Source organism: Engraulis encrasicolus, chromosome 21 (assembly GCF_034702125.1).
Source record: "Engraulis encrasicolus isolate BLACKSEA-1 chromosome 21, IST_EnEncr_1.0, whole genome shotgun sequence".
In the NCBI taxonomy this organism is placed as follows: domain Eukaryota; kingdom Metazoa; phylum Chordata; class Actinopteri; order Clupeiformes; family Engraulidae; genus Engraulis; species Engraulis encrasicolus.
Window position 1 is genome coordinate 11,566,818 of NC_085877.1, and position 25,885 is coordinate 11,592,702.

Consider the following 25,885-nt stretch of genomic DNA (forward strand, 5'->3'; position numbering starts at 1 on the left):
TTTTGTATTTCTGCATTTTATTGGATACAGTGCATATGAACAAGACATGACAGTTATGGCATCAACACAGACTCTCTATGGTGTTCATACACAACGTGTATTTAAGCAACATTGAGTTCCATGCTCACCGCATCAGGCAATTATTTTTATTTTCTCATATTAATGAAAAATACAATTTTATTTATGTCACTCACTATTCAACATTCAGTCAAGCACCACAATCTCTTCCACTCTCCAAAAAATAATACAAATTAAATAAATAGAACAGTCTCTGTGTTTTTGTATTTAAGACAATGAAGTGTTAACCCATCTGCACAGTAAAAAAACGCAGTGTTAATTCAACACTTAGAGAGTACTCTGGAACCAAATACAAACTAGAAGATGTTAAAGGCGCCCTCTGCAATGTCATGAAAAACTCTGCTCCTGGTTTGATTATTTTTTTTAATCAAAGAGTACCTTTGGTCTATCCAAATGTGAATATGTCTCCTGTGGTATGTGAAGTCAGATTTTATTTTTTATTTTATTTTTTGGGGGGGGATTTACACCTCTATTTTTGATAGGAAAGTTTGAGAGATGGCAGGCAGCAAGTGGGAGAGAGAGACGGTCACGGGGGAGGGGCGGGAAATTACCTCGGGCCGGGATCGAACCAGGGTCTCCGGCGTGACAGTGCAGTGCCCCGCCGTTTGAGCCACGACAGGGCCTAAACTCCGATTTTCTCATGAAAAGTTTTTTTTAGACATGACACTCATTTGGGTCAGTCAGCCAAAAGTTACAGGTGGGAATTTCTGACAACGGACTGCGAAAGTGGTCGGGAGAGTCATCCTTCACTTCCTAAGGACTCATTTAAGCATCAGCTGACTCGAGAGAGAACTACATTAACTTTTTAATTCTACCTTATACCACAAAAGTGTTGGATTAACACTGTAAATACATTTTACTGTGTGCAGAGATTCAGTCAAAGAATGATGCACAGCTTGGAGGTGTGTCTCATGCTCCGGTAGGTTTTCAAGCGGTCCTTTTTGGCGTAGTTCCCACCACCAGCGCGGGCGTTGCAACCACTCCGCCTGGCACCACCCCCGCTGCCACCACTCCCAGCGCTGACCACATGCGTCACCACGGGCATGCTCTCCATGGCCCGGCGACGGTGCGCCCGGTGCAACAAAATCCGGTACACTCCCGTGATGGAGCTGCGGCAGTCCTTGCCCTGATTGTTGCGCAGGTGCTCCGAGGTGATGCCCAGGGTCTCCAGAGTCCTCTTCACCTCCACCTCGTCCTCCTCCAGCTCGCTGGCCTCCGCCTCCACCAGGTACAGCGGGTCCAGCTTGAAGGGCTCGGCGGCCGGCGGAAAGTCCACGGGGCGCAGCCAGTCGCACCCCATGATCTGGTCCACGGTGAGCCGGTCGCCCGACTGGGGTTGAAGTATCCCCCGTATGAGGGCTCCGCAGAGCTCCGGCACAAAGGGGGGTAGCGTGAAGGTGCCGTCCAGGATGCAGCGCTTGAGCTTGGCCACTGTGTCGGCGCGGAAGGGCATGGTGGCGGTGGCCATGAAGAACAGCATGACGCCCAGCGCCCAGACGTCCACGCAGGCGCCCGTGTAGTGCTCGTCGCGGAAGAGCTCGGGCGCTGCGTAGGGCGGCGAGCCGCAGAAGGTGTTGAGCGTCTCTTCGCGGCGCGTCACCGCCGTGCTGAAGCCAAAGTCGCCCACCTTCACACAGGTGCTGCACGTGTAAAAGACGTTCTCCGCCTTCAGGTCCCGGTGGATGATGTTGTTGTCGTGCTGTAGAGAGAGAGAAAGAGAGAGAAAGAGAAGAGAAGAGAAGAGAAGAGAAGAGAAGAGAAGAGAAGAGAAGAGAAGAGAAGAAGAAGAGAGGAGAGGAGAGGAGAGGAGAAGAGAAGAGAAGAGAAGAGAAGAGAAGAGAAGAGAAGAGAAGAGAAGAGAAGAGACAATGTTAGCGACATTCACCCAGGTCTCCGCATTCAGGCAGAGGTGGATGATGTTGTTTTTCGTGCTGTGAGAGAGAGAAGAGAGATTGTTTTTATTTTTAACACCCATTTATTTTTACTCGTGACACTAGCTAAAGGGGTACATTACACTCCATGGGAATTGACAACTTGCACGCAGTGAAAAGAAGAGAGAAAGAGAGAGGAGAGACAGCATCAGCAAATCTTCCCTACATCAGGGTGGTACATTCAGTAGGCTACATAACAGTTGCTTCAGTATGATGTGGTTGTCGTGCTGCAAGAGCAAGAGGAGAAGAGACAATATTAGCAAATGATCTGTACATGGATTACGTTATCGTGTAGGAGACATTCTCCGCCTTCAGGGTACAGTGGATGAGGTTGTTGTGCTGTAAGGGTGCAACAGAAGGGGGGCGCTGTGGTGCAGCGCGCTAAGCCCCCCACATTTGGGCTTGCAAGCCCACGGGGACCCCGGTTTGACTCCAGACGGGGTCATTTCCCAGCCCTGCCCCATCTCTCTCTCCACAATCGTTTCCTGTCTACTCTCGCACTGTCCTGTAATAATAAAGGCCAAAAAGCCCCCAAAAAATATTTTACAAAAAGGGTGCAACAGAAATGGAGACAACAACAGAAATGAAGATCAACAAATATTTGTTTTAACTAGTATACTAAAACCAAGAATAAAGTGTCTAGAGGGTGAAGTGGACCCAAAATGTATGTGTCAGTATGTAGTGATGAGTTCAAAATAATAAAGGAGGCAAAGAATGAGGAGGGAGAGGAGAGAGCTGGTAGTCAGAGCTGGTAGTGTGAGCAAAAGTGACACCGGAAACTCCGCAAAATCGGTCGAAAGGGGATGTCCGGTTCTCAATGTTTAGTTTGTGGCCAAATTAACTACAGCTGTCACTCTGTGTCTCATATCGAGCACTTGTGTCAGTGCACTGATGGTTAGTGCATATGCTCACAATGCACTGGTGTCTTTAGTACATACCGTGTCACGGAAAAGTTTGAGCACTATGCACTGTGCCCACACTGGAAGTGACGGGTGAGCGTAGCATTAGCCCACCAAAATATCACTTTACTGTTTACATTGCACAGCATGTCGTGCTTGTATTTACATTTCCTTCATCCCAACTGGCAGACTTTTCGCATACAATACTTGGCTTGACATGAACATTACTTACAGAAATAGGAGACTATTGACAAAACTCTTCTACTGAACAGAACGGCACGTTTCTTCCTTTTCATTATCAACATGGCGACCATTTAGTGCATGCAGTGTCCATCATTGAAAGACTGTTTTTTTCGCCATTGTTAGGGCATCATCCAGGCGCTTTCAGTGCACTGAATTAACCAAAATTTCCAGTGTGAACGCCCTACGCACTGAAACACAGGGTCTTTCTCAAAGCCTAGGCCAGTGTCCTTCCAAGTGTATCAGCCTAATTAGTCACGACCAGTGATTGGATACTTTTTGGTGAACTCTACAGGATATCCGATCACTGGGTGTGACTAATAAAGGGTATCCAATCACTGGGCGTGACTAATTAGGCTGATACACTTGGAAGGACACTGGCCTAGGCTTTGAGAAAGATCCATAGTGTGCAAAGTGCACAAGTGCGCCATCTGAGATACGGCGTCAGTCAGCATTAATTGCAGGGGATAATGAAGGACAGCTGACAAAAAATCACTATGATCTGTTCCACACTCCAAACCTGGCAGTAGTGGCATTGCACTTTACCATACCTACAGTACAGTACTGACAATAGAAGAAGAAAGTGACTCTCCTCACGGTCATGCCGTACTACGCTTTGATGACATCCTATCCTTTCCCATCCTTTGAAGTCATCCCATCTCTATAATCCTTGAGAGAAAGTGCCTAATGAGGGAAGAGAGAGGATGGCTTACATAGTCCCCACCTGCACCCAGGTGGACATAATCATCCAATTAACCTAACCAGGTCAAGCACTGACCGTGCACAGACAAGCTATGGCCTGGAGGGGGCAGAGTGGGACGTCACAGGTGAAAGAGAGGAAAGAAAAGAGGAGAAAGATGGCATCAAAAACAGTTCATGAGGGGACACTTTCAGGTCACGGTGGATAATGTTGCTGTCGTACTTTAAGGGAGAGAAGTAGTGTCCCAGCTGCCGCAGCGCCCTTACTGCTCGCAACCAGCCCTGACAGGGGGCTCCCCTAGGTGGCCGCTGGTCTCTGCCTGAGGTTTCTTCCTGACTATAGGGGGTCTTTTTTTTTCTCAGACTTCACTGAGCTTTTTTTCCCCCTTACAAACTATGAATCAAGCGAAAGGGAGTTTTTCCTCACCCCTGATGCTACCAGGGGCCGCACCTGAGCGCCCAATCTCTGTGTGACTATCTATGACTTATGATAGGCCCAGCCACTATGGACCTTACACATCTAAGAATCCTGGTCCTATCCTACGTTGACCTTATGACTCTACATTCTCTGTCTATCTCTTCTTCCTCTGCCTTCCTGCTTTTTCTGCCTCTCCTCTATACCTCTCCTTTTAAATCTATCTCTAAAAATGTTTTTTTTTTCCATATTGTTAAGCACTTTGAGTTACATGCCTTGTATGACACAGTGCTATACAAATACAACTATTATAAGAGAGAGCAAGCTGTGTCAAGGGCAAGTTGTGAAGGAGTCAGACTTGTAGCCTGGGTAAACTGTAAGGCCAAGATTTAGGAACTTCAGGTCACAGTGAATACTGTTGTTAAGGAGAGAGTAGAGGTAAGAGGAGTGATACCATCAGTGAAAGTTTACTTCAAGTGGAGACACAGCACATGTTTTACCATGACGTGGAGATAGTCATAAACTGGCTAGAAAAATTACTTGCTGTTGGCCTGTTAGAGACATTAATGCTGATGCTGTGCTGCAAGGACAGATAAGAGAGAGGAGAGAGGAGAAGAAGACACAGCACCACACAGCAAAGCTCCTTTACTGTACATCAGGGTGGCACATTACATAACATTACGCTTAGTGGAAGTGAAAGCCCAGCTGGGAAACTCTAGCCTGGGCGAAAGCCGACTGATGACTCCATCAAACATTCTGGACCAAGCTAAGAGGAATCCGTTCCATGGAGGGTGGGAGATGGTCTGACCTTACCCTGCAATGTAAATTCATTGGAGTTTCGAATTCAAATTAAAATTGAGATTGTGCTTTATTAGCAACACTGTTACGACACAGTGTTGCCAAAGCATACAAATAACAAGATAAAAATGTGAACAGTGTTACCATAACCAATCAGTAACGGACTCCGCGGGTGAGTTCTGCATGACCACTCTCAACTGCTTGTTGAATGGCAGAACCGTGAGTGAACCGAGCTAGGAGGGTTGGGTCAGACTACGTACAGAGCCAAAATCTTTGGGTGGAAGTATGTAGCATCGCCAGGCTAGAGAAACTCCACTTGTCATTGTGACACAACACTCGACGGCACACAGTGCTTACTGCAATGACATTGCATTCATGCCTCACCCGTGCAGGGGGGCAGCCCAAAATGGTGCCCCAAGGTGCGCAGTGCTCGGGGCGATATCATGCTTATCCATGACTGTCCTTCCACTTAGCAGATGCGATCATGTATGAGGGAGTGAGAGCATATGCATATCTACATTCTACTGATACAAGACTCAAACCTGCAACCTTCCAATACGAAGACCAACTCCCTTAACCATTAGCGCACAGCACTGCCCTACAAAGGCAAACTAACTTGGTATTTATCAAGCTAGTTACTTCTCATCATGTATTTTATACTCCTTTTTATCATATATTTAACAATCTATTCTTATTTAGTACCCCTGTCACTTTATGTGACACCATGTCTCTTTGATAGGATGCACTAGGTCACTTTTGGTATTATCCATATTTTCATTGTGGGTTGCTTGTATGTTATGTGTGTCCTATGTCCTGAATGTTTTGTATGAGCGAAGCTCACTTTACTGCAAATCAAATCTACCCTTGGGTACCAATAAAGTAATCTAATCTAATCTAATCTAATCTAACTACGCCAACATTGAAACTGAGGAAAAGACCTTCAAAGCCTTGGTTGTAGGTGGGATATTGCAGTTACAGCAGATTTAACAAAGCAATATCTCTAAAACGGGACATATTTGGACCACACAGTGGTGTAGTATGTAGCTATTTAACAAAATATGTAGTTACTGCACTTTGCCTTTGCAGTGCACAGCTTCCCACAGCATGACTGCCATGCAAAGGCATGATGTGACCTCAATGTAAGGTGAACACTTAACACTTAACAGTGTCTTAACTAGGTTTATTATTAGGTGACCTTATCAGCTTGACCCCAAGGACACACCGCAAATTAACATGAGATAAGGCACTGCAAGCACAGAAATACCAGCTGACTTCATCCAAATTCAAAATAAAAACAGTAAAGGCCATATATTCCACCTCTCAAAACACAAATTCCTGAACAAACGAACCCTTGAGAATATTTAATTCTTATGAGATATTAATAATACTCTCAAAAATAAAACAGCCGAAATTCACAATTAAAACCATGAAAAGAAAGCTAATTTGGTAGAAGAAAAGGCTTGGTAGAAGAAAAAAGAACCACTAAACACATGTTTTGGACTAATGCGCAGGCGCTTATCATGCCAAGGGTAATCAAGTAGCAATGGCATCACATGCTAAAAGCTAAAGTGCGTGTTTGTGCTCAGCTTGGTCATGGTTTTGTGGAGATACGTGGAGAAGGCCAAGGGGTGTCGGTTTTACAAACATTGGCCTCTTTGGTGACCCAACCAACGTAAGCAGACATGAGACTTTAATGTGCTTTGTCAACAAAGCCCTCGCCGGCGCTATAACAGGGCTCAGGCTTTGGGCAGCTGACACTGGGAGACACTGCTGCAAGATCAGGCCACTGAAGGCTGTAAGGATGTAGCCACAAAAGCCCTGCTATCTATCACCAGATCTGTGTTTTCTCAATCAACAAACCCAAGAACAATAGCCTATAAATATCGAAAGATCAAAACCATGTGTTCGTGGTTCCAGAGTTCATGTTTATACAGCAGGTCTGTGTGTGCAGGGGTTGCTCTAGGGCTAGGTAGTGGTTCCCAAACTGGGGGTCTGGGGACGCAGAAAGAAGGAGCTTTTAATAAAAACAGGGAAAACACAGGATAATAGTTACCATACATTGGTTAGTAACAATATTCACCTAGGAAATAAATGCATGTACTTTTCCTGTGAAACTGAAATTAGAATTTAGTAATATCAGCAAGTAGTGGTTGGTGTTTGTAATACGGGGGGATGGGGGTCTGGAAAAATATACTTAGGGTCCAAAAGGGGGTCCTGGCAGAAAAAAGTTTGGGAACCACTGCTGTAAGGGAAAGCACAGTACATCAGCAGAATTCAAGTTTCTACGGCACAGAGCTATTACCTTTCAAGGGACTTACTCCATTTCTAGCAGAGCGGCCCTGTCTTTACACTTGTGTCTGTGTATGTGTGTGTGTGTGTGTGTGTGTGTGTGTTTGAGTGTGTTCTTGCACGCATGTTTCGTAATGGGTCTAGGTTGACCTTCCAAGAGAGCCCTCAGACTTGACAGTAGGCCCTACCACATATAATACCACAATGCCCATAGACATAATGCAGGAGAGGAGGAAGGAGGGTATTGCACATATGCTTCAAAAGCCGTCTGCTTTGCACACTGCACTTTTGCTCCAAAAAACAAACTATGTTATTTAGAAAACATGCAATGTTTTGATCCCCTGGACCTCCGTCAATTTGACGTTCCCACACAACATGGGGCAGCCGAGACCTGATGGCTAGGGACTCGGTCTTGGAATCAGAGGATTGCAGGTTCAAATCCCACACCATCCAAAGCTGAGATATCCTTCAGCAGGGCACCTAACCCCACATTGCTCCAGGGACTGTAACCAATACCCTGTATCTAAATAACTGTAAGGCGCTTTGGAGTAAAGCAACAAGTAAGTGTAGTGACGTGTAATGTAATGTAATCAGAGCTCTAAATTGACACCTGCCAACCTGCCAAAAGCTGGTATGGTGAAATGTCAGTTTGGCTAGTAGAAAAGACCAACTTACCAGCCACTTTGGACCATTAGTAAGTGTGTGTTTGGCTAGTACAATTAACATCTACTATCCATTTTGGCTGGTGGTGAAAAAAAGTTTAATTTAGGGCCCTGAATGTAATGTAATGCAATGTAACATGACTCCACCGCACCCCACTTACTTACCATGTGTTTGACGGCCCCTAGCACCTGGGAGAAGACGATCTTGCAGTCGATGTCGTTGAGCTTGCCCTCGGTGCTGATCTTGGTGTACAGCTCCCCGCCGCTGGCGTACTCCATGACCAGGTGCAAACGCGTCAGGGTCTCCACCACCTGGTAGACAATTGGTAACATAGAATAGGGCAGAGTAGACATGTTTTAATCCCGGAGGAAATGGTGTCAAGCACCATAGGTAGAGTTGCAATAAACAGTACACAATACACAGGACATCATACAAATTATTGCAAAAAAAAAAGTTAAGAAAAAGATGAAACAGAGACGAAAAACAGACACAAAACACACAGCTGCTGGACTTGCTGCTAAACTCGTTGGTGCACTGGAAGAAGTATAGAATAGATTAGAATAGAATAGAATAGAATAGAATAGAATAGAATAGAAAGCCTTTATTGTCATTATACAAACGTACAAAAGTACGGCCGTTCTTTAATCATAAAACCACACCTCACCTACGAGGAATTCAGTAGGCGGTCTGCAGACCATATCTCACTTGTGATATGGTCTGGTGTGAACCGAAATAGATTATCCCCCTGCCTGTGTGTATATCGGCCTGCCTGCCTGCCCATGTGAGTGTGTGTGTCTGTGTATGTGTGTGTTTGTGTGTGTGTGTGTTTGTGTGCGTGTGTGTATTGGCCTGCCTGTGTGTGCGTGTGTGTACGTGTGTGTTAGAGGTAGCAGTGGCATAGCCATGTCTGCAATGGCAGCCCACCTCGTAGAGGCGTATGATGTTGGGGTGGTGCAGCCGCTCCATGCTGGAGATCTCCCTGGAGAGCAGCCGCTGGGTCTTCTGGTCCAACTTGGTCTTGTCCAGGATCTTGATGGCCACCTTGTCTGAGGGGTGCGGAGAAGAGAGAGAGAGGGGGGGGGCAGAGTAGAGTAGAGTAAGATTTAGTAATCTTAGAGGAAATGAAGGTGTCGTAGATCTACAATACGCAGGGCATCATTTATTGAAATGCGTATTAAACATACAGTCCCAGGAAAAAGTTTGTACACCCTTTGAAATTTCTTATCTTTCTGTCAAAATTGGTCATAAAACATGGTCTGATCTTCCCGGAAATCACAAGAAGGAACAACCAGAGTCTGCTTTAACTAATTCAACCCAAATATTTACAAGTTTTCATATTTTCATTGGCCATAAGATGCAAACATTCACAGGACAGCAAGGCATAAGTAAGTACACCCTTGCATTCAATAGGTTTTAACCCTAAGTTAGTCGCAATAACCTCAACCAGATGTTTCCTGTAGTTGCAGATCAGATTAACAAAACAATCTGGATGTATCTGGTCTCCCTCTTCTTTAGAAAACTGCCTCTCGTCAGCGAGGCTTGTGGGATGTCTGGAGTGCATAGCTTTCTTGACTTCATGCCTTATAATCTCAATTGTTTTTTGTCAGGGCTTTGACTGGGCTATTCCAGAATGTGTATTTCATTATTATGAAGCCATTCTAAAGTCGATTTGTTTCTAAAGTATGGGTTGTTGTCACATTTCAGCACCCATCCTCTTGTGTGCTTCAACTGTGTGACAGACTACCTCACTTTTTCTGTAAAATATCTCGATAAACTTCTGAGTTCATTGTTCCACTGATAATAGCAAACTGAAAAGGGCCTGAGGCAGCAAGGTAGCCACATATAATGATGCTCCCGCCACCATAATCAAAGGTGGAGATGATGTTTTGGTGAAGGTGTGGTTCTCCAGTTCTCCTCCAAACATGACATTGTGTGTTCCCCTGAACAATTCAACTTTGGTTTCAACGTTGGTCTACAGAATATTTTGCAGTAATTCTATGAAGCATATAAATGCTTTTTCGCAAACCTCAAAGGTGCAGCAATATTTTTTTGGACAGAAACCCCATTAATTTTAGATTGGCAGAATGAATCCCATTTTTAGCTTTTCTTGGTTACATCTCCTCTTCTGAGTATGGTGGCGGGAGCATCATTATATGCGGCTACCTTGCTGCCTCAGGCCCTTTTCAGTTTGCTATTATCAGTGGAACAATGAATTCAAGTTTATTGTGATATTTTACAGAAAAAACGTGAGGAAGTCTGTCACACAGTTGAAGCACACAAGAGTATGGGTCCTGAAATGTGACAACAACCCATACTTTAGAAGCAAATTGACTTTAGAATGGCTTCATAATAATGAAATACACATTCTGAATTAGCCCAGACAAAGCCCTGACAAAAAAACCCAATGAGATTATATGGCATGAAGTCAAGAAAGCTATGCACTCCAGACATCCCACAAACCTTGCTGACGAGAGGCAGTTCTCTAAAGAAGAGGGAGACCAGATACATCCAGATTGTTTTGTTAATCTGATCTGCAACTACAGGACAAGTCTGGTTGATGCTATTGCAACTAACGGAGGGTTAAAACCTACTTAATGCAAGGGTGTACTTACTTATGCCCTGCTCTTCAGTGAATGTTATGGCCTTATGACCAATAAAAGTATGATAGCATGTAAATGTTTGGGTGGAATTAATTAAAGCAGACTCTGATTGTTCCTTCTTGAGATTTCCGGGAAGATCAGACCATGTTTTATCATCAATTTTGACAGAAATGTAAGAACTTTCAAAGGGTGTACAAACTTTTTCCTGGGACTGTATACCGTAAAACACGCATAGACTACATACATTTAGCCATAGGCAGAGATCACACAAACACACACACACACACACACGCACGCACGCATGCACACACACACACACACACACACACACACACACACACACACACACACACACACACACACACACACACGCACACGCACACGCACACGCGCACACACACACACACACACACACACCTGCAGCTATGATTGGATGATAAAGAGTATAAGGTTGGAGGTCATCACTGTAACTTAAATGAGTGATACAGAGTGAATAGCAACCAAACAGTCCAAGATGTATGAACACAGCCAAAGCCCAACTGGGAAACTCCAACTCCCATTGTCATTGTGACACAGCACTCCACAGCACACAAGTGAACACTGCACACAATGAAATTGTATTTATATCTCACCCGTGCAAGTTGGCAGCCCCCAGGGTACCTCAGTCATGGAGGAGGATGGGGGAGAGCACTGGTTAATTACTCCCCCCACCAACCTGGCGGGTCGGGAATCGAACCGGCAACCTTTGGGCTGCAAGTCTGACGCACTAACCGCTTACCCATGACTGGCCAGTGGCCAAAAGTTCACATAAGACCTGGGGTGCTTATTGCAGTTCAGGTGCTGAAGTCACACCATACGTGAGGGGATAATCATAGCTGAGCCAGCTTTATGTCCAGCTCTGTCTCCTAGTCACAATACTCTACATGTGCGCCAAGCTTTTGTTTACTTCCCGAATCTGTGTAGTGAGTCTTAGCACGGTAGGCTTAGAACAGTGACGACACAGCTGGTCTTATACAGAAAGTTCCGGGGTTTGAATAGCAATTTTTGCTTTGTGTGAGCATTGCCTATGGTGCGACCGACCACGCATTTCATCCTCCTTGCCAGGCTAAGGGGTTGGTAGTGGGTGTGAAGATGGTATGAGAAATGAAAAATATGGTACGCCATAGATAGATTTATGTGCTATTGTTCTACGTATATGTAGATATATTATGGTTATGTTTTACAATTAACATTTTTTTGTAGTGTGGTAGTACCGCAACTTTGTTTGCAACAATGCATCACTGGCTGCCAAACTTCATACCTAATGTTGCACTCCAAGGCAATCTCCTTTACTCTCTGTGTAGCTGTGAATATTTTGCACAATTATACTGCTGTATAAACAATATTTGAATGTGTGTTATTTTCCCATATTTGGTGTTTGGACTTTATGCAACTTTATGTTGATGAGACTTGCAAACCTACACAAAACCCACTTTAATTTGTGTAGCCACTGTTGGTTGAATCGATCCCAAGAGGAACTACTGACAACATCCCAAGAAAGTAGCCCTGCAATATCACGTGAGGAAAAGCACATAGCTTTAGACAAGACCCTTACACTATGTTCTTACTACACTGGTAAGCCCACTGTAGGTTGTGCCAGCTACAGCCAGGCCACAATGCTGCTGAGTAACATGGTTGGGACACGTGAGGGGTATTTGAGGTAAGGCTTTGTCACGGCTTAGGGCAGGGTGGGGTGGCGGGCCAGACAGGGCATGCTCTTTATCTGTTCGGTCAGGGGTGGGCAATTGTTATCTGTTAGGGCAGGTGTGGGCAATTGGTTTGGCTCAAGGACCATAACACGTTTAGGGCCAGTTGTCACAAGCAACTTGCCAGCGTCAATTATAAGAAATAGTGCACATGCTGACAAACGTGCTGGCTATTTCATTCCCACACATTGTAATTAAATGTATTATATTTTTTATCAGTAAGTAGGTGAGAGCATCCTTTTGAATTTAAATTACATTACATTACGCTTAGGTGACGTAATTATCCAAACAACTTACAGTTTTTTACACGTTATTGGTTACAGTCTCTAGAGCAATGTGAGGTTAGGTGCCTTGCTCAAGGGCACATCAGTCATAGAGTGAGATAGGGAGTGGAAGCTTGGGATTCGAACCGGCAACCCTCTGATTATAAGTCCTTAACCACTAGGCCATGGCTGTCTAATTTAAAAGAGATCTTTATTGCAAAGTCTCTGCAGGCCAGATGACATGATGGCTCAGAGGGCCGCATGTGGCCCACCTCTATGTTAGAAGATGGTACGATAAGGCAAAAAAAGTTGTCTGGCGATAAAAAGTTGTGTGCAGTAATTCAATAGGCAATGTAATGAATAATAGAACAGCTAATGTGGCGACTCGTGGGCCAAATTCGCTTTGTTAGGACAGGAGCGCATCCATCCAGGGTCTCATTACGCCTTGTGTTGTGGGATTTCCAAGTGACCCGGGGAAAAACGCTTCCTCGCTCGTTCGTTCAAGGCACGACTCGGAGAGGGCAGATTGCATCTGTCCTCAGCTAGCCCTTTCAAGTTTCGAATGAGACAAGCCGAAATTCTAGCCGGCTAAGCAAGAAATACGAGACTATGCGATCAACTGGGGCCAGACGTAGAGCCATAACCCCCCCAACTCCAGGGCTGTTTCAAAGTATTTGGGGCCCTATGCAAGGAGATACTTAGGGGCCATTTCTTCGCTTCAAACTATTGGGGAGATTTCAATAGCAACATCACTTTCACTCTTTTCGGTCAATGAACTCACGGAGGTGCTGCCAGCCACAGTTACAAAGCTGTCATTGCTGTCATTTCAATACAAGTACATAACCAGTCATGACCAGGGGATCCCCTTTCAGATAGGGGGCCCCAAGCAATTGCCTTGTTTGCTTGCCTGGTTGTGACAGGCCTGTCAAACACACACACCCTTTCTTGATGAGATGGTAGGAGGTGCTGACAACCTGTACCAGATAATGCCCGCCCCTGCACCCCCAACACTTTCACATTAGCATGTAGAGATGGAGCCTGTCATAAATATGATAAAATATGCAATGCGAGCGGGTCGTGTGTCATTGGGTTCGCCCTGTAATGCGGTAAGCGGTAACCGAGGTCAGATATCGCTTGATTGCATCGAGGACTAATTAATTGCGAGGCCGTCTGCCGTGCTACTCAGCTGCTCGATGGAAAACTTCAGACATGAACCTACTTGTGTGGTGTGCAGGTGTCATAACCCCAAAGACAGAAGACAAAATATAAGTGGCCTGACTTTTGTTAGGCACGTACTGTACGGTCCTGTAATTTACCATTAACACGTACAGTAGGCTTTCCCAGCCACTAGCACGCGTGTCGTCAGAACCCCAAGGCGAGAAATAATAAGTGGCCTGGCATTAGTTTTGGCAGTCCTGTAATTTGTAATTAACACATGCAGTGCACAACCCCGGCCTGTACATGCATGATGCCAAGTTGGAGTTATGTAAGGTCTTGCTCAGCTGTGGATAGCCCTACTTCATCTGATGAATCACAATCTCCACAATCGTTCACAAGAGGGCTATTAATGACTACACTGTAAAACATTGCAAACCAATTAAACTTTAAAAAGTATGTTGACCTGCTGCTTTAAGTTTGTATGTTAAGTCAATTTGAGAGCTTGATTTCTGAGTTGACACAAATACAAGCCTCAAGTTGAGTTAACTTACAAACTCAAGGCTGTAGGGTAACTTACTTTTTTAAGTTTAACAAGCTTGCAATGTTTAAAGTGTACATATGAGGTAATCATAACTGAGTATGGGCTCATTATAGAAGCCATGTAGTCATGAGAAGAGGGTCCTTATTGAGTTAATATGGGGAAAATCTAAGTGGTGTTGAATAACTTTGCACTTACAGTAAGTACTATGGTCGTATAATTTACCATTAACACGTAGACCGGGCCTTTGCTGAATGATGTGGAAATGGGCCTATTACGTAAGGTTTGCTGACATCAGGTCAATTTTACTTCACCAGATCAAGCACTGCCAATGTAAACATTATAATGCAAAGTAAAAATAAGTATTCATTCATATTTGTGAACTAATTCGCAGAGAACATCTCTAAAATCATTTAATGAATCCGTTATCGGGGGGAACAGTGATACAGTTGCCTAAAATCTCCATACTATATCACATCCAGAGTTCATCCAGAGTTCAGTTCAAGGTCATCGAATGGATTAAATATTATGTGCGTATATATTCACAATTTAACATTTTCCCATCCCGAAAATTGGGGTGACAGTGTGTAGCTTATTCAATCTTCAGAAGGTGACAGTACCTCTGGTGAGAGCGTGGATGCCCAGCTTGACGTGGGAGAAGTTGCCGCAGCCGATCTCGCCGCGCACCTTGTAGAAGCCGATGCGGCGTCCTATGGTGAGCTCGCGCACCACCTTGTCGTCCTGGCACATATCCAGGTTCAGCTTCTCCAGCGGGGAGAGCCGACGCAGCGTGCCCCCACCTCCTCCGCCTGTGGTGGTGAACAGCATATCCTCACTGACGGGCAAAAACCTTTTATCTCCAATCTCTTATATCTTAAATGACTATTTTCAAAACCACTTTTCATCATAAAAAGTGGGTTTTAAATGACTTGTAAAACTCATACACTCATGGAAACTGACCTATTGTACGGATTTATATATTTCTTTCAAATGATTAAACAAATAATGAATTTGTTTCTGAAAGGAGGAGCTACGAGGCTTCTGCTGTACAGCGGCGATATCCCTTACTGTCTGCTGCACTGAAGTGAGTGTTTTCAATCTCATTGTGAATGTGTACTGTACACTATACATTGTACATGTGAATTCACCTTATTACTATGCCCACCAAACCTGCCTATTTCGTCATTTTTCGTGCTATCACAGGATTTCCGGTCTGCTAGTCCCTTGCTAGTCTGCTCATTAGGCTGCCCACAGCCCTTCTGAATGACTTAGCACCAGCAACTGCTATCCAAATGGTAATGACGCTGCTCTAACCGTGGATAATATGCTGGATACAGTGATCAGAAGTGGCCAAAGTAAAAGTAGAAGTAAAAAAAACATGGCTGCCATAATGTCCTTCCAACACAATTAACTCTACAGTTGTAATAAAGTTATTATAGCAATGATTCTGGGCAAGTTTTTTTTTCAGTATCACCAATGTCTAGCCACCTCATTGGATACAATGGAAGAACTGCTGTAACCGCTATATGGGGTTCCCACTCTAATTCAGATATAAAATTCCATGATTTTCCATGACTTTCCAGACCCAAAAAGCAGAATTTCCATGATCACTTCCGTAAAAAAAAAGACGTAAATGTGTTCTTTAAAAAACGGTGAAAACTGAAGATTATCTTCATCCCTAGAGCCGACGCCGAGCCACCAGCAGACTTCAGTGGGCTCATAGAGTGTTGCACATAACAGTGTGAAACCAAACAGTCTCTGGCGAAGCATTTTAGGGTAACCAGTAAGAAACAATATTATACACCAAACAAAAAAGTTTCAGCTTTTCCACAACTGTTAAGAAAATTCCATGATATTCCATGACGGTGCATGCAAAATGGTAAAATTCCATGACTTTCCATGACTGGAAAAACTTTTATGAAATTCCATGATATTCCAGAAATTCCGTGACCCGTGGGAACCCAATATATTACCATGTGCTAGTGTCGCACATACACCATATATTTACTTCTACTTTGACTTTGGCCTTCCCTGATAGTGACAATCAAACAATGGGGATTCGGTTCTGTACCTCCACCGCCCTCGTCATCGGTGCAGATGTCGGAGCTGTCCTGCCGGCTCCAGCGGGCGTATCGCTGAGACGGCAGAGTCCCGGGGAGGGGGCCAAACGCCGGGGGGGGCCCGGGGCCGAAGGATGCCATGGGGCGCATGCTGCCGGAGGTGGATTTGGAGTGGGATCCCCGCGTGGACTTGGAGGTGGAGGTGGAGGTGGAGATGGAGGAGGGACGCCTGTCCAATGGGTGGACGGCTGTCATCGCATCCTGAGGTGGGGAGGAGTCAAGAAGTCAAAGTCAATTCAAAGTGTACTTTATTGTACACACACACACACACACACATAAACACACACACACACACACACACACACACACACACACACACACACACACACACACACACACACACAGTGCCGTTAAGAGGGAAGGAGGGAAAGGGCAAGCAGTGGGCAAAGAGGACAGTTTATGATGGAGGACATACCGTCCAAGATAGACGACAAATATACATTTTGTATCAGCAGTATAAAATGAAGGACACTGAGCGTTTCCTTTAAGCCCTTCACATATGTGAACAGTTTGAGGGGAACTGTAATTAATTTTTGTAATACAGTAGTTATTACAGTGTTCAATGCACATTACACAAAACAGATAAAACTAAAAAACACAGAATATTGGCAAAATAGAATTAATCATGAATGTAGTCAATAGTAGTAGTGGCTGGTTGTATATTAGGACTAAGCGGTGTGCTCAGGTCCTTCAGAGAAAAATATAAAGCAAAAAATGTTGACCATAGGTCTTTGATCTGAGGTTATAATTTAATAGTTTATGTTATAAAGTTGAAATGAAAAAAAAAATCCTTGATTATAAAGCACTCCATGAAATGAAAATGTCTAAAATGACTACAGCAGTGAAGTACTGGTGGTACATTAGCTTCTTCTTACATCTACTAAATCATACTGACACTAAAAGGTAAACGTTCTGGAAAATAAATCTCTTGCTACATCGTATGTTTACATAACGACAAAAGGTGTAAAAGTCCACAAACTTGATTGATAGATAGATTAATTGGTGGATTGTCAACTCACCGCTGCGTCATGTTGTCGCAGATGGCCCCTTTGACCTCGCAGCTGGCTTTGTGCCTCAGCATCCTACAGCGCTCTCAGGGAACCGAGCGAGGCGAGAAGAGCAGGTGAGTGGATGGGTAGATGAATGGACAGATGAAGGAAGGGGTGGAGGAGAGGAGAGGAGAGGAGAGCAGCTGGTAGAGCTGAGGTGGCCGTCGAGGACCAGAGGGGTGGATTGTTGGAACAGAGAGCTGCTGCACACACACACACAGGCACCTGGACTTCTCAACACCTGCAGCTGCAACTAACTGCCCCTCTCTCCCTTGCTCTCTCCCTTGCTCTCTCCCTCTTCTCTGTCGCTCTCGCTTGTTCTCTCACTCGATTCTGTCCGTCTCTCTTTCTCTCTCTCTCTCTCACACACAATCTATGTCTCACAATCTTTTTTCGTTCTCCCTCCCTTCCCTTGCCCTCTCTACATCTAAATCTTTCCCTTTCACCTATCTCCCTCCTTCCGCTCTCTCTCTCTCTCTCTCTTTGCTGCTCTTGACACTTTCCCCCTCGGGGACAAAAATAGACGGGTCAGAGAACAACAGTCATCGAGTGTTGCGGACGCTGTGATTGCCAAACAGGCAGACACCCTTCCTGGCCCCAGTCACCTGTATCTCCACCTCTACCTCCTCCTCCTCCTCCTCTTCTTCTTCTTCCTCCTTCCCTTTGTTTGCTGTTTCTCCTCTGGGTCCCCGTTCAGCAGAACAAAATGTCTTGGGTAGCACTAAGAGCTGGCCCCCAGGGGAAAGCTCCAGCAACCACTCTCCAGCGGGCTGGAAAAAACAGTTATCACTCACTCACTCTCTCACACCACCACTACCTCCACAACTACTAACACTGCTTCTATTCCACAAGGGGCTGACGAGGGACTCCCTTATCCCCCACTGAGATCAACCTCTCTTGGGCTTCTCTTTTTGCTCCTCAGGGCCGGTTGGGTCAAGCAACCAGCCAACACTCCCTTTCTGGCTGTTCTCCAGCGTGCAGGAAAAGCAGCTTTTGCTCACCTCACACCACCACAGCTACTACTAGTACAAGAGGGCAGACAAGGGCAGACAGCCTCTTCCTCATCCCCTCCTGAGATCCCCTCTCTCGGGCTTCTCTTCTCCTCAGAGTCTGGTGGTCAACAACCCTGCTGCCAACCACCCTGCCAACCAACCACCCGGCCTGCTTGTCTTTGCTGTTCTACGCAGCTGGATATCAGCCAACCTCCCTCCTTAGCTGCTCTCCAGTGGGAAGGGAAAGCAGCTTTGGATCACACCACCACAGCTACGTAATACTACTACAGGGGAAGACGATTCCGCCTTATCCCCCTGAGGTCTTCTCTTCTTCTCCTCAGAGTCTGGTGGTCAACCAACCAGCCGACCAACCAACCACCCAGCTTGCTTTTCCCCGCAGCTGGAAGCAAGTCTTCGCCCACACTAACATCTCCACCACTAGAGGGTCCTCACCTCATCCCCCACCTCTGAGCTCCTCTCTCAGGCTTCTCTCCTCAGAGTCTGGTGGTCAACCAACCAGCTGACCAAAACAAACAGCCTCCCTTTCTGGAAAAAAAGCCTTCAACCACACTTCCACCTCCACCACCGCGACTTGGTAGATACTAGACGAGGGCCTCTCTTGTCCCCAAACCTCTGTACTCCTCTCACGGGCTCCTCGCCTTGGCGTCTGCTTCTCAAACCAAAGCCAAGCAACAACCAGCCTTCCCTTTCTCAGATGCTGGGATTAGGGCAAGCCGTCGTCGCTGCAGCAGATCCTAATCCCGGCTTTGATTGTCAGCCTCGCAAATCTCCACCTGAGTCTTTCAGCAGGGCCAGGGATTCACTTTATACCTATGGAGAGAGAGTGGCACAGAGAGAGGGACGGAAGAGAAGAGAAGGAGAGGGTTAGACGGAGAGAGGAGAGACGTTAGAGGGGAGAGACGGGCACAGCAACAGAACAGCTAAACGAAGAAGTGTCATGGCCACTAAAGCCTCAAAGGTGACTTTCGTGGCCCTCATCAAAATCAGCCTTTTTGACAAGCACTCAACAATAACTGCAGTGACAGTAAACATGGAGAGGAAGAAATGATATGGTGTACGCTCATCACACAAAACAAGTAATGGGCACCCAGGAATAAGTGGTCACGATTCACGGGTAAAAAAAACGCAAAAAAACAAAAACGCAAAGAAAAACGCAAAATATAAAATCACCTAGTTCTACCTGTGCACTTAACCCACTAAGACCCGGCGGTAAAACATTTAAGCTAACTGAATTCTCAACGCTGTCATAGTTCAACCCTGCCACCAAAATTGTGATGTCCCAGTCTTACTGTTACTCAAGGCTCTTGGTAATAGTAATAGTCGTAGCAATGTTGTTATAATGTACTTGAGTCTATTCAGCAAAGAGTGAACAGGCCAACTGCACAAAGAGCTATATACTGTATATGCAAATATATACTGCAGGTAGTCTTAAGGTATTTTCACATTCAGTCCCTTTAAAGTGAACCGAACTCAGTCCTCTACAAGTGTACCAAAAAGTCAACCAACCCATTGTCTTCACATTGTGAGTTTATTACAAAAAATTATGTTGTCCCGTTAGTCTTTTTTACGGGGTTTTGTCCTCTAGAGCTCTCCTAAAGTGATAACACCTAGTCACAGGTAAAACTTGTCAGGACTCTTTAGCGAACCGTACAGAGACCAAGTCAGCAAAAGTCTCAGTATTGTTCACTTATGAGTGGATTTTACAAAGAGTTTGCCATTTATAACACATAGTTTGTAAAATTTAACAAAACAATCCATTCCTCGGCACTCATTTTGCAATTGTGAACACAACTCACTGCTTTACACACAATTTCCAAATGATGGACACACACCTGGACTCCTAACCTCCTCAAAACGACATACTTTTTGAATAGAGAAACCAAGAGGCAAAGTCTGTTTTTAATTCTTACTTTCTGTGTCTAGTTGTGGCAAGGTGTGCTAGTAACGATTGGTACAAAAACATTTAATTTCACAACTGTGTGTAGTGTAGAGTTACCATTGCAAACCATGTTGGTGTGAGGTTGCTGTATTCCTGTGAAGTGTTATTTCAATGAGTTATGGACAGGCATATGTCTGTGTGCAGTATAGTGTTCTGAATGTCCCGTTCCAGGGACTACCGGTAATTGCAAAAAAAAGTGTGTGTGTATGTGTGTGTGTGTGTGTGTGTGTGTGTGTGATGTTTGTGTGTGTGTGTGTGTGTGTGTGTGTGTGTGTGTGTGTGTGTGTGTGTGTGTGTGTGTGTGTGTGTGTGTGTGTGTGTGTGTGTGTGTGTGTGTGTGTGTGTGTGCGCGTGTGTGTTAAGGAGAGGAACAGGCTCCTAACAATCTCCCCAAAGAGGGAAGTCCTCCTGTATGCAGCAGTCAATTAGTTTCACAACCTTGATGATTAGGATGGGTGCCCACACATGTGAGACTTTACTCTATGATGCCAGAGAGAGAGAGAGAGAGAGAAGAAAGAAAGAAAGAAAGAAAGAAAGAAAGAAAGAAAGAAAGAAAGAAAGAAAGAAAGAATAGACTGACTGTGCTTTAAAAAAACGGAAAATCTTGTGTTCGATTTCTGCATGACCGAAAACAGGAGGTGGTAAACCTGCTAATAGATAGCCCACAGGCAGAGGCGATTAGGGTCAGGTGGGGCCCCAAGCGGAAATGCAAAATAATGAACATTTGAACCAAAATCGCCATTACTGTGGTAAAGTGTGGGCTGTTATTCACTATCTAGGGGCTTGGGGGCCCCAAGCGGCTGCCTGCCTTGCCTGGTGGCAAGATGCGCCTCTGCCCACAGGTGTCATTTAGCTAAGAAAATAAGGGCTCCAGGCTCTTCTATTAGATGATTCACCACTACCTCAAGATTACCATAGCCTCTTCACGCAGATGGGCCCACCGGTGGGCCCATTCAGTCTTTGCTGAGCCAGGTTTTTGGAATACTCCCCAGGCATTTCTCCAATTGTAAACAAGACTTAACATAATTATTAATTGAAATATGTGGATACAAAAGTAAGAACTGCTACCTAAAGCACTTTTACGTTTCACTGGGCAGTTACCACTCTTACGTGATACAACTTTAGACAACACTGTGAATTACATGTTTTAGAAAGGATTTTTATTAAAGACGTATAGGCTTGTTCAGTGTTAATTCATGCTGTGTGTTCTCGCAGTCCCCTTTCATGCCAACACTAAACACGGCAAGATCTGAAAACTCAAAATGTTCCTACATTAACACAGAATCCTTCAGCAGGTCTATAAGAGGGAGAAAGAACTCTCTCTTCTCCTCTCTCCTTCTCTCCTCTCTCTCCCACTCTCCTCTTCTATCCCTCTCTTCTTCTTCTCTCATTCATTACCTTGTGGGCCACTTCAGACACCAGCAGGTTATAATTGGGTTCCCTCCACAAAGAAGGCTGCATGAAAGCCTCTCTCACACGCACAGACAACAACAGACCGGTCTTGCCATCCAATTAATCTGGCCGGATTAAAGCAGAGGAGGGAGGCCTTCCTCAATGTTTTAGCATGCATGAGGTGTGTTGCATTTGTTTGTGTGAGTGTCTATAAGTTTGTGTTTACGTGGTGTGTCATGTGTTGGTTGTGTGGGTGTGTGTGTTGTGGATATGTTATATAGTGTAGTGTGTGTGTGCAGGTGTGTGTGTGTGTGTGTGTGTGTGTGTGTGTGTGTGTGTGTGTGTGTGTGTGTGTGTGTGTGTGTGTGTGTGTGTGTTATAGTGTAGTGTGTGATATGTTATATAGTGTAGTGTGTGCGCAGGTGTGTGTGTGTGTGTGTGTGTGTGTGTGTGTGTGTGTGTGTGTGTGTGTGTGTGTGTGTGTGTGTGTGTGTGTGTGTGTGTGTGTGTGTGTGTGTGTGTGTGTGTGTGTGTGTTTCTCTCTCCAGTGCTGGTGGGTGTTCTTTGAGGGAGAGGAAAGAGCAGGAGAGAGCAAAGTACAATGAAATCAAAGTGTGTGAGCCTCCTTGTGAAGACTCATTCTCCTCCACCTTCAAACAGCCCTCACTTGCTGCACCGCTCCACTCCACTCCACGACTCACACACTTATGTACGCACACACACACACACACACACACACACACGCACGCACACGCACACACACACACACCAAAGAGGGCTGGGGCTGTGCTAGCGCAGGTGTCTCAGGTGTATTATGTGATCTATCAGCTTGGTTGTAATCTCTTGAGGTTGCAAGTAAACGAAGTCAGTGTTTTGATGGTCTCTCATGCAAAATTTTCCTTTAAGTCTTCACAAAGTACTGAATATATTGATTCACAGAAAACAACACATATGCATTACATCTGATGCTTCATACTGGTATCACCAACGTTGCAGTGGTCCAATCAGGATTTGAAAACAGAAACAGAAAGATGATGATCAAGAGTGACATTTCTTTGTTGAGCGTGAGAGTGAGATTAAGGCTGAAAGACTGAGTCTCACTCCAGATGAGTGAGACAGGCAGGGAGTCACTCACATCTTACCAAGAACTCAAAATATTGTGCCTGCAAATTTAGCCTGAAGTGCACATTGAGGACAAAGACGAAACTGAGATGAGCTCAACATGACAACGTAACCGCTACAGCTAATATACAGTGTTCTTTTATCTAACAATAACAAACAATCTCAGTTCAACAAACCTTGCCGCAAGATGGGACATCACATGTCCAATAATATTCCATGACAAACAAACTGACAAATAAAGAAAAAAAATGAAAAGACAAATTGTACTCCAAGACTATTCATCACTACATGCCGTTCCAAACAAGCACGTCTCTGGTGGCAACAACAGGAAAACTGGGCCAGGAACAAAAAAACCCTCCATCATTAGTGTCTGTTTGACCACTTCACCTGGTTGCCTGGGTGATGCGTTGTGCTGCTGTGTTTGAGTGTTGCCAGTGCCACCCCTAGTCGAGGATTAGGCGGTAATTACTGGGCGTCTGATAAGGGAACTGTGTTCACCATAGACTGGCTCTGGTATTGGGTTTCCGCAGGGACATTTCACTCTCTAACATCGAGTGAAAGTGTCGGAGGTACAGTAGGTGATCAACCACCGTGAACTGGACAGATTCAGAACAGCGAATTTTAATTGTTCGCCAATATTTTGTGTTTCTTCAGTGATATTACACCTTGATATTGAATAAAAGTGAGTGAATGTTTGTCAGCAAGCGTTAAACAGATGGACCGAGATGAACCATTGAGAGAAGAATTTCAGAAAATAGGCCCTACTGTATTTGAATCACGTGGAACAACAGCCATACGACAAATGGAGGGAAAACATGCAATCAGGGAAAATAGAAGCTGTGTTGATGTGCTAAACCTGAAACTAATTGAGCTCAGCCTCTGAAACCTCTGAAACTATGCAGCAGGTGCAGTTTCTACCTTCCTGGCATCTGAACTAGACCTACTACTGTATATCGGCTCTTTTCCACTGCTGGTTTTATGGTAGGCCTACATCTTGACACAGTGCGACTCTGCTTTCAAAAAGCAAAAAGTGGCGGTCGAGTCACGCTGTGTCGAGCTGTAGGCCTACCACAAAACCAGCAGTGGAAAACAGCCTTTTGAGTAACACTTTCATTTTCACACCTGATCCCTTTCAGCCATTTAAGTGAACTCAGACCTGTGACTCAGCATTTTCTGTGCACATGTGAACACTCCAAAGTGTACCCAGACCCCTCGGAAGTGAACCGTACTGAGACCTTTACTGACGTGGTCTGAGTACGGTTTGCAAAAGAGTCCTTACAAGTTACAATTGTGACTAGGTGTAATCACTACAGGAGAGCTGTAGAGGACTGTCACACCATGAAAACCAAACGGTACCGGAGAGAGCAGCAGGTTCTTTTTGTAATACACTCATAATATGAAAGAGGACTGAGTGTGGTTCACTTAAAGGGGACTAGGTGTGAAAATACCCTAAGATTCAGGCATAGACAACACCACTTCCCTCGGATGGTCAGAGGGGAATGGTGGAAGAAGCTGCCAGAGACTACACAACAATATGGTCAACTCTTTCAACCTTCGAGAAGCTAGTAAATATCACTCTCTTCAGAGACCATGTTATGCCCTAACCTCTGATTCACGAATGCACTCCTCTGCATTAATCTCTACTTTCATGTGCGCTTAAAAAAAGCTAATTTAAAGAAAAAATGCACTAACCTTGCTTGCTTGCTATACTACGTACTTCTGTATTCATTGGTAATGTATTTGTCACTTAATAAAAGCGTTTACTAAAAGTGATATAAAAAATATAATGAAATGTCTACAGCTCCTGCAGCTCTTTGCAGTGAAACCGTTGTCAGCAGTGTTACATAAGAAATGAATTGGAAGTCCTTTTCATTCAGAGTAACAGCAATGAACTTACATTTACAATGCACAATTGAAATTAAGGTATAGCTCATATTTATAGCTTACTTACTGGAAACATTATTTGCTGTGAGTGATGGCACTGTATAGCCTGTATCTTTTCAAATAAAACCTGTATCTATTACATTTTTCATGCCGATTCAAATGGCGAATCTCAAGTTCAAGTTCAAGTGTTGTTTAGCTTAACATGTGTCCGATCCAGATTAACCTCCCAGTGATCTTGTTCTTTGGCATGACACTGGTGCTAAGAAGATCTAAGCTGTTATCCGGTACTTATAAGCACACATCATCTCACAGTAGGCCCAAGACAGAAAATGTGATGTACAGGTAGTCCCTTAACGCATGCCGTGCCTGCCACCAGTGGAACTCTGTAAGCTAAATAGTCACAGAAAAAAACGTACCTACCGTAGTAACTTATACCACTATGACACGGAGCAGGGCCTTTAGTAACAGCTCATTTGTAACAGGGGCTGTGTCTTACTGGGTTAAGGATAATAAACAAATAACTTTTGTCCGTATGTTAATAGGCCTTGCTGGATGAACATAACAACACAACTCAATAAAATAACACATTCAATCAAGCATGTCTCCTTCCATCTCCCTCTGTAAATAAAATAATCTAGCACAGTGCACACATACACCTCTAATAATCTTCATCTGCATTGCATTTTGCATTCATCTATTTTATCACACACACACAAACCAAGAACTAAGTGAGAACCTAAAACCCATTGTGATGAGCTAGTTCTTTTAATAGTATGTCAAGAAATACAGCGACATTTACTCAACTAGTTAACATTTGAAACTGTGAAAATTGAAGCAAAATGTCTGCACACTTACATCTTTTTTGTCTCTTAAAAAAAGGCCTTTAAGACCTGAAAGCTTGGCCATTAAAATATATATTTAGGTGTGTAGACATCTTTGCATCAGACTTAACCCTTACTCGACTGAAAACATTTTGCACTATGATGCCATTTACAAGCTACAGGAGCAGTTCACTCACCCTTGGACTGTCTGTGTGCGCGCAAGAGAGAG

General features: G+C 44.5%; 1 protein-coding gene across 1 annotated transcript in view; it reads right to left on the minus strand.

Moving 5' to 3' along the window:
- Positions 1 to 25,885, minus strand: part of nim1ka (NIM1 serine/threonine protein kinase a) — a 29,766-nt gene continuing 3,881 nt past the window's right edge. Inside the window, exons 2-7 of the mRNA XM_063187020.1 lie at positions 17,456 to 19,308; positions 16,388 to 16,637; positions 14,937 to 15,125; positions 8,937 to 9,058; positions 8,177 to 8,323; positions 1 to 1,777 (exon numbers count right to left, since the gene is read on the minus strand). Coding sequence (XP_063043090.1) covers positions 956 to 1,777; positions 8,177 to 8,323; positions 8,937 to 9,058; positions 14,937 to 15,125; positions 16,388 to 16,631 — 1,524 coding nt within the window. The 5' untranslated portion in view covers positions 16,632 to 16,637; positions 17,456 to 19,308 and the 3' untranslated portion in view covers positions 1 to 955. The remainder of the gene's footprint in view (positions 1,778 to 8,176; positions 8,324 to 8,936; positions 9,059 to 14,936; positions 15,126 to 16,387; positions 16,638 to 17,455; positions 19,309 to 25,885) is intronic.